Genomic DNA, 9,728 nt, shown 5'->3' on the forward strand with positions numbered 1-9,728 from the left:
TTGAATCAGATAAAATAATCCCACAAAAAGGCTCAAAAAATAAAGATAGGAACATTTTCCAACTCATTTTCTAAGGTCAACATTACCTTTATTCTGAAACTAGACAAAGATATTATCAGAAAAACATACCAAATTTCTTGACATAGTATTAGCAAGTCAAATCCAACAATATATAAAAAGGATAATACATTATGACCAAAAAGAGTTTGTCCCAGGAATGCAAGCTTCCTTTATTATTCAATAGGGGGGAAAAAAGGGGGGGGGGGAATCTTCTCAATAGATGCAGAAAAAAGATCTGACAAAATTCCACACCCATTCATGATTGAAGCAGTCAGCAAAGTAGTAGAAAAGAATTCCTTCAACCTGATAAATGGCATCTACCAAAAATCTACAGCTTACACCATAGTTAATGATGAAAGACAATGTTTTCCCCTTAAGATCAGGATCAATAATGTTACTGAAGGTCTTAGACAGTATAATAAAACAAGGGAAAAAAAATAAAACACATACAGATTGAAAGGGAAGAAGTAAAACACTTTATTCTAAGTTGACATGTTTGTATACCTAGAAAATCCTAAGACACCTATAAGTAAGTTTGTCAAAACTGGGGATGGGCTTGTACTGACATTTGAATGACATACAATGAACATAGCAAGGTCACAGACTACAAGCCCAATATACCACAATCAACTTTATTTCTATATAACAACAAACAATTAGACAATACAATTTTAGAAACTAATACTATTTACAATAACATCAAAAAATACTTTTAGAAATAAATTTAATAAAACATGTACAAAATTTAAAACTACAAAAAAAACTAGTGCAAGGTAAAGAACTGAATAAATCAACAAGTATACCATTTTCATGGATTGGAGGATTCAATACTGTTAAGACTTTAATTTCCCTCCAAATTCATTTATAATTTCAAGCAATTCCAAATAAATCTCTCCTGAATTTTTATAGAAATTGACAGGCCAAGTCGAAAATGTACATGAATATATAAAAGATATGGAACAGCCAAAACAATTTTGAAAAAGAACAAAATCATAGGACTTACACTGCCTGATTTCAAGATTTAGTACAGAGTTACAGTAATTAAGAACAGTGTGATATTGATATAAAGAGAAACACAAACCAACATAATAGATAGAGTCCCGAAATAGGCCCACATATATACTGTGAATTGATTTTCAAGAGGTACCAAAGTAATTCAATCAGAGAAAGGCAGTCAAATACTGCTAAATCACATTTGAGAAAAAAATGACCCTCAACTTACTTCACAGCATACCCTAAAATTGTATCATAGACATAAATATAAAACTTAAAACTATCAATTCTTTAAATTCAGGAGTCAGAGGGGGCAGATGCCCTTTTATTATTATTATTATTATTATTATTGTTGTTGTTGTTGTTGTTGACAGTATTACAATTGTCCCCCATTTTCCATCCCTTTGCCCCCTCCACCCAACCCCCTATGTTCTTCGGCTATTTTTATAAGTAAAAGCTTTGATGGAACACAACCATGTCCAATCACTTATGTATTGTCAATAACTGTTTTTGAGCTACAACAGTAGAGCTGAGTGATTGAATTGCTATAGCCTGTAAGCCTAAAATATTTACAATCTGGTCCATTTAAAAGGGTTTGAGGATACCTCTTCTAAAAGAAAACATGGGAGGAAATCTAGGGAACAATTTCTCAGACACAAAAAGTAAGAACCATAAGAAAACATTAGTAAACTGGACTTCATCAAAATTTAAAATTTCTCTTAGAAACACACTATTAAGAAATGAAATACAAGTCACAAATTGGGGGGAAATATCTGACAAAGGACCTGCATCCAAATGTATCAAGAACTCTTACAACTAGATAATAGGAAAACAACCCAATAAATTAATGAGTAAAAGATATAAGCAGACATTTAGCAAAAGAAGATACAAACTGGGCAATCAGCATATGAAATAGTGCTCAACATCACTAGTATCTAGGAAATGCAAATTTAAACTCAATGAGGTACCATTAAATTCTACTAAAATTCTTAATTTTAATTAAAAATAAATACTAAATTCGGGGCAGGATGCAGAGCAACTAAAATGCTCACACATTGCTGCTACACAAGCTACACAACCACTTTGGAGAACAGCCTGGCAGTTTCTTATACAGTTAAACATACATTCACCATACAACCCACCAATTCTACTATTTTGAACTGAAAAGATACATTCGTCCAAAAACTTGTACACTGGGTAGAAAATGTTTCAGTCCTCACATTGGCAAGAAATAGGCCTTTGGCAGTCAAATGGTGCTAAATAACTTGACATCATGCTATAGGTACAGTAGGAAATTATAAACAAGCAAACAAAATAGTCTTCAAAGCAGGATGTACATAGCAACTTTTTTCATGATAGAAAAAAACTGGAACAATTCAAATGTCCATCAACACATAAATGGGTAAACAAATTGTGATATAGCCTTACAATGGAATACTACTTAATAAATATTCACAATATATCAAAAACCATAGATGAATCTAAAACACATTATGCTACACAAAAGAAGCCAGACACAAAGAATATATACTGCATGATTTCACTTACATGAAATTCTAAAAAAGATGGAACGTAATCTTTAGTAACAAAAAACATCAATAGTTGCCTAGGGGCAGGGATTATGGGGGGCAAGGGGGAGAGCTCCATAATAAGCATGAGGGAACTTTTTGGAGTGATGGAAATGTTCTGTATCTCGATTTGGTGGTGATTACATGGGTGAATACATTTGTCAAAAGTCACTTTAAGTACATATGTAAAAATCTGTTGTCATGCTGGTGCTCAATGAATACTCCATAAACTATAAGTAAAAGTATAAGAGATTCCTTTTGAATAGTTCCTCTTTTTACGAAAAAGAAAAATTCTTATCTAAGGAGGCAGTATCATCAAATGGCTCTTTTGCTTATTAGAGCAATAATAAAGACAAAGAAGAGAAAAATCCTCATCATACCAAAATGAGTCCCTAACCTTCCTTTTAAACCTCCTTGTTTCATTACATGCGAATGTGTCTTTATGTGTTGTGGCTCATCATCATGCTATAGGTAAGGTAGGAAAGTATAAACAAAACAAACGAAATAGTCTTCAAAGCAGAATCATGGAAGCTGATCAGTGACATCCTGGTATGCATTAGATATAACTAGCAATTCTGGCCAGAAGGACTCTTCTACTTTCCATGCTTATTAAAGACATTTTCTTAACTTCAATCTCATACAAAACAACACCTCGTCTAAGAAGCCTTTTCATTCTCTCCACTGAAAAGAAATCATCCCCCTACTTTCCCAACAGACATTCAACATACATTTCTTGGGTAACCCAAGATATTATGTGTTAGGTCCTATTTATTCAGATTGTCTACTTCTACCCAAGAGACTGAAAGGTTCCGTAGGACCCTAACATAGAATGGGATCACACTCAATTGTCTCAGTGAATGCTGAAATGAATCACCAATACAAATCCTTCCAGGGTGCCTTCTGGGTATGAGTTTTGTTCAACATACTATGTAACCCGGGACCAACAGCAATGGTTGCAGAAGTCCAAATTCCTAGCTAAAGGGACTTTACAGAAGGCACTGATAAATAGGTGGATGTTCTATTTTAGAGAGGTGGGCAGAGTGAGAATGACCAGACATCACGGATTCCTGAACAGTGCTTTCCTCATCTCAGCCAAAGTTCTATTTCTTGCCAATGTGGAAACTGAAACATTTTCTACCCAGGCCTATCACTTTCCTTTGAGTTCACTCGTAAACTCTTCTCAGAATGAGAAGACTAGAGCTATTTGTACCATAAAAGCTAATGAAACATAAGCGTCAAGATTCCTCACTTGCACAGTTCCTACAATCAGGAAGCATTTCTAAGTACCCATTTCTGGCAAACTGCCTAAAGAAATCTCTGAAGAAAGAGATCTAAATCTCCAAGACCGTCGTAGTATTTGCTGTGATTTCTTTCTTCATTCTAAATATTCACTGTCATATCTCCTTTAAAATTATTTTTCGTGGAGAGGAAACCCCCTCACCAAATCTGAATAGGAGAAAAGGAAAGGGTACATGTGGAACCAAACGCTCCTTGGCTATTTCAGTTCCACTTAAGTCTTGGAACTTTCACAAAGCACCTCCTAACTTCCCCCAAAAGATCCACAGAAGATGAAAAAAACTCAGTGTGGAGGGGGACGGGGTGATGATAACGAAACGTCACTTCTGTCTCTAATGAGAGGTAGGGGTGAAAAAGCAAGATAGACTCTGGACATGTCAGAGGGTCTCAAAGACAAGGAGAGTCCCTGGCTACTCTGGGGCCAAAGAAAAGCCATCCAGAGAACGAGGTTTGGATCATGAGGTCCTGGGACGGTTAAGAAAACAAACTCGCAGGGATACTCTCTCCTGGTAGTAGCTGCAATCCTCCGCGGGTCAATTCCTATTCTGCAAAGCACAGGACTTGCTCTTGGGCCCAGGCTGGAAAATGATAGATACAGGCAGGGGGCGGGGGTGGTGAGGGGTGGGGAAGGGACAGCTACAGGGAGAAGAGAGAGAAGTGGGGGTAGAGGGGAGGGTATGGAGAAAGTGACATGGACGCCCCAGAGGGGGGCACTCGGATCGGAAGGGAATGAGAGTGATTTTCCACCTTTCCTGCGCCCCCCACCCCGCAAATGATAAACAGTCGAGAGGCCTAGGTGAGGTGAAGTGTGATTTTAAAAAAAAAGTAAATATGGAACAAGAAATGTTTGTTACTTTAAGTCTTTGCATTTTCAGAAAACGCCACCAAACTCCAAAAGTGAACCCATGTGAGGAAGGCGAATGTGAAGACCCAGCGGGGAAAGGGGGAAGGAGCCCGCATTCCGATGGAGGCGGAGGAAGGCGCGCGGCCAGGAAAGGGAGAGGGGCTGCAGGGAGCGCGGCGGGACCCGGAATGGGGTGGAAGTCCGCCAGCGAGTCTCTCCCGGCGGCCACGTCGCTTAACTCGGGTCGCCCGTCCGGGGTCCGCAGTGCCCGCGAGGCGACGGCTCGCGCCCCCCCGACTTCCCCGCTCCGGCCACTCCCGGCGCACCCAAGGCTCGGGTCGAACCCCTCCCCGAAGGACTAGGAGCCCCAAGGACGCCGGCCCGGCTCCCAGCGCAGACCGAAGCCGCACCGCTTCCGCTCAGAGCCACCGCGTGGGCCGCCCGGACCTTGGACCGCACCTCGCGGCCGGCCACCACGCGTGACCCCAGCCGCAGCCGCAGCCGCAGCCGCCGCCGCGGCCGAAGCGAGCGCCGCCGACCCACACTCACCGCAGCGCTCCATCCCGCGTCCCGGACGCGGACGCCGGCCGACACTCAGGGCCGCCGCCGCCGCCGCCGAGGGCTGGAGCTTGCAGACCCCATCCCCCCACGACCCGCGGACACTCGGCCAAGCCGCCGCCGCCCCTGCAGCCACCGCCACTACCGCGCTGTCCGCCGCCGCCCCGCCCCCTGGCCTCGCTCCTCCCGCCCTGCCTCGCCCCGCCCCTGGAGCCCAGCCCATTGGCCCACGCGCGGAGGGGGCGGGGCTTGGCGCCCAGCAGCAGGTGGGGCGGTTTCTGGCTCGGGCACCCAGGGAGGCCGGCTGTCAACAGCGCGGGAGCCCGCAGACTGTCCCCAACACCGGAGGTGTTGGCCAGACTGTGCGGTTTGCCGCAGGACCAGCGAAGCGAACCTTAGAAACAAGTCACCTTTTGCACCCTCCAGCAGGGAGCAGGTCTTCTGCCCTCGTTGTGTAAGTGGAGATTTCCCAGGTGGACACTTTGAATTCCTTCTAGTCAGGAATCTGGTCTTCAACTTTTGTCTGTCTTCTTCCTCCACCCTTATGGAACAAAAATATGTTTCGTGCTTAACTTTAAAACTGCCCCACTCTTTTCTGTCTTGTCATTTTCAGAAACTAAATTATACAACTATTATGGCTTATAGAAGTTGCTCAATAAATACTAGTTGAATTTCCCCCTAACTGTGCTACTTGCTATTTACCAGTAAATGCTCCCCTAAGTAATGGTACTCACCAACAACCAAAATTAAAGCATTTATCTAGAACTTGGATCATACAACATATATAAAAAAAAGTACAGCGTTTCTCTTGAATAATAGAGTATATATTGTAATACACCTACTCTGCCAAGAATACCCTTTCTGTCATCTAGGCTGAGACATAGCAGGCACTCCATAAGTTTTAGTTGAGTAAATGGGTAAGACTATGGGAAGGGAATTTAGAAAAATTCCTCCATCTCAACCCCCCCTTAACTTTTTTTCAAAATATATTAAACATCGGCCATATTCTCCATTCTTTTATATATATATATATATATGTATATATATACTTTTATTGATTTTAGAGAGAGGGAGGAAGGGAGAAGGAGAGAGAGAAACATCAATGAGAGAGAACCATCAGCTGTCTCCTGCCTGCCCCTACTGGGAATCAAGCCTGCAAGCCCGGCACGTGACCTAACCAAGAATCAAACCACAATCACTGGGTGCACAGGATGATGCCCAACCAACTGAGCCACACCAGCCAGAGTACCCACTCTTCTTTTTTTTTTTTTTTTACTCTGGAAGGATGTGATATTTGAAAACAGAGAAAGATGGCAATTTATTTTTGCAAAATAAATACAATTATTAACTGAGAAAGAATGACTATCAAACATATGTTATTTGAGACAAGTGGCTCATGTGTTTGGTAAAGAAAATAAAGAATTAAGGGAAATTCTGGCACTAAATTCTATTAACACATTAAGCTCCCAGCCTGTTTTGTCTTCTGGACGGAAAGTATAGTGTCAGTCACTGGTGACTGACAGGGTGCTTAACGTGTCCCAGCACATGCCCTTATGCACCAACTTGCTTTTTACATATAAATGTTTCTTGGTTAAAATGGCTCAAGAGCATGGCTTTGAAGGACAAAGAATCACAGACAAACAAACTAAAATCAGAGGCATAATGGATGCTGGATTGATAGTTAAACATTTAGGACAGGTGGTATAGTATTATTTTTGTCATTACAGTACTTACTGCTAACATATAACCACTCTGCCTATTGAAATGTTCCTTGATCTTTCCATGATAGAGGTAATACTGCCTCTGCTGAAGCCTTCCTCTTCTCACTGAAAATCAATCATCCCATTTGACATTATATGGTACATACAATCCTATTCTTGTGGCACTTGTGATTGTCAAAAGTATTTTATTTGTTAGCATTTATTTATGCTAATTAGATTGTGAAGTTCTACAGTATTATGTTGCATAGGTCCATGTCTGGTATAGAAGGGACTAAGTCAGCCGTGGGCAAACTATGGCCCGCGGGCCGGATCCGGACCATTTGAAATGAATAAAACTAAAAAAAAAAAAAGACCATACCCTTTTTATGTAATGATGTTTACTTTGAATTTATATTAGTTCACACAAACACTCCATCCATGCTTTTGTTCCGGCCCTCCGGTCCAGTTTAAGAACCCATTGTGGCCCTCGAGTCAAAAAGTTTGCCCACCCCTGGACTAAGTATTTTCTGGAGAAATTTTGAGGGAATGACCAGTGAGCCAAGAAATAAAAATCCTTCAAGATGTGTTGCTTTTGTTTGTTTTTACCATAAACTCTGCTCAACTTGTTTAACTGGTGAAACCAAATAGAATGGCTTCAAAACCACTTGCCTAAGGCAAACCCGGTCCCAAGTACCCTGTGCCCTGAGATGAAGGGATTGATAATGCAGGCAGGTGCTCCACAGGGACAGTAGGGATTGGAGCCAACCCCACAGGAGAGCACAGTGGATAGGTGCTCTTCCTCTCAGCCACACTTAAGTGATAGTCTGTTTCGGAGAGTGCAAAATCATCCACCAGGCCTATTTTACTCATTGTTCAAATATGTATTGAGTACCTCCAATGGGCCAGGCATTGTTCTAAGCACTGGGATTATACTAGTGAACTTTAAATGCCTTGGAGAGGAGTTGAAATAATGCAATCAGGTAAGGGTGGCCCAAAGGCAGGTAGGCTCCCCATCACTGTAGCTGCCTTTGACCCTTGCTGCTGGGGCATTTAAAAAGAATCACGGAGAGCCCGACAGGCCACACTGAGTACAAAGACACCAGATTCCAAACTGGACAAAACTCACCAAGCAGGTTATTAATCTTGATTCCATGATGCTAGTAATTGAGAAACAAGGAATCAATTCAGACCACATACTGGACATAAATGTGAAAGACATTGCAAACATTCAATAATTCTGTGTTGTCATGAGGAGGGAGGAAATGTAGGCTGAAGAAAAGAAAAACTCAATTGAGTGTATGGATATGATATCATACTAATTTTATGTTTGGATTAACATATTAAATTTCAAAACCCAGTTGTTTTGTTTTGTTGTTTTTTTTATCTTAAGCTCTCTGTAAGACATTTGATAATATCAATCTCTGTGCTTGAGTCACTATGTACCATGATCCTACTTAGTGTTTTAACAACATGTGTAGGTAAACTATCCCACTGGTTGGTGCAAAATAATACTATTAGCTTAAAATTTGAATTATTGATATTATTGTGAATGAAGAGATGATAATGATGATGATGATAGCAATAAAAATTAGCCTTCCATGGACAGCCATTGCAGTACATTGAGCTCTATAGAGAACAGGGCTGGGGCAAGTGCAAGCTGGACGGGCACTGGGCAATTACTGTGTGCTTACTGAGGAAAAATAATTAAATGTGGCCAAAGGAGATTCGTAAGAAGTCCGGAGGCAGAATGTCATCATATGCTTTCTTTGTGCAAATTTGCTGGGAGGAGCACAAGAAGTAGCATCCAGATGCTGCAGTCAACTTCTCAGAGTTTTCTAAGAAGTGCTCAGAGAGGTGGAAGACCATGTCTGCTAAGGAGAAAGGGAAATATGAACACGTGTCAAAGGCAGACAAAGCCCGTTATGAAAGAGAAATGAAAACATATCCCTCCTAAAGGGGAAACAAAAAAGAAATTAAAGGATACCAGTGCACCCAAGAGGCCTCCTTTGGCCTTTTTCTTGTTTTGTTTTGAGTATCCCCCCAAAATCAAAGGAGAGCATCCTGGCTTATCCATTGGTGATATTGCAAAGAAGCTGGGAGAGATGCGGAATAACACTGCTGCAGTTGACAAGCTTCACAAAAGGAAGGTTGGTGACCTGAAGGAAAAATACAGAAAGAATATTGCTACAAAAAAAGGTGAGTCGTCAAAGCTGAAAAAAAGCAAGAAAAAGAAGGAACAGGAGGAAGATGAAGAGGAGGAAGAGGAGGAGGAGGGAAAGGGGAAGGAGAGGGAGAAGGAGAAGGAGAAGGAGAAGGAGAAGGAGAAGGAGAAGGAGAAGGAGAAGGAGAAGGAGAAGGAGAAGGAGAAGGAGAAGTTGTTGGTTTTATGGAAGTTTTTTTTTTTCTTGTCTATAAAGCATTTAATCTTCCTGTACACAACTCATTCCTTTTAAGGAAAAAAAAAAATTGAAATTTAAGGATGTGTAAGATTTGTTTCAAACTGTACAGTGTCTTTTTTTTTAATTAAATCTTCATTGTTCAGACTATTACATTTGTTCCTCTTTTTTCCCCCCATAACTCCCCTCTTCCCAGTTCCCACCCCACCCTCCGCCCTCACTCCCCACCCCCACTGTCCTCATCCATAGGTGCACGATTTTTGTCCAGTCTCTTCCCGCATCTCCCACACCCCTTTCCCCCCCCAAGAATAGT

The 9,728-nt window shown here is 41.4% G+C and overlaps 1 protein-coding gene and 1 pseudogene across 4 annotated transcripts in view; one reads left to right on the plus strand and one right to left on the minus strand.

Moving 5' to 3' along the window:
* ARHGAP29 (Rho GTPase activating protein 29) overlaps positions 1-5,463 on the minus strand; it is an 83,110-nt gene extending 77,647 nt beyond the window's left edge. For 2 of the 4 annotated variants that reach the window (XM_036347950.1, XM_036347947.1), the window contains exon 1: positions 5,311-5,463. In XM_036347950.1, coding sequence (XP_036203843.1) covers positions 5,311-5,323 — 13 coding nt within the window. In that variant the 5' untranslated portion in view covers positions 5,324-5,463. The remainder of the gene's footprint in view (positions 1-5,310) is intronic. The other 2 variants (XM_036347941.1, XM_036347943.1) reach the window with 2 other exon arrangements.
* Positions 5,464-7,427: 1,964 nt separating this feature from the next.
* LOC118676504 lies at positions 7,428-9,349 on the plus strand (annotated as a pseudogene).
* Positions 9,350-9,728: the final 379 nt, after the last annotated feature.

Source organism: Myotis myotis, unplaced genomic scaffold (genome assembly GCF_014108235.1).
Source record: "Myotis myotis isolate mMyoMyo1 unplaced genomic scaffold, mMyoMyo1.p scaffold_m19_p_2, whole genome shotgun sequence".
Lineage (NCBI taxonomy): Eukaryota > Metazoa > Chordata > Mammalia > Chiroptera > Vespertilionidae > Myotis > Myotis myotis.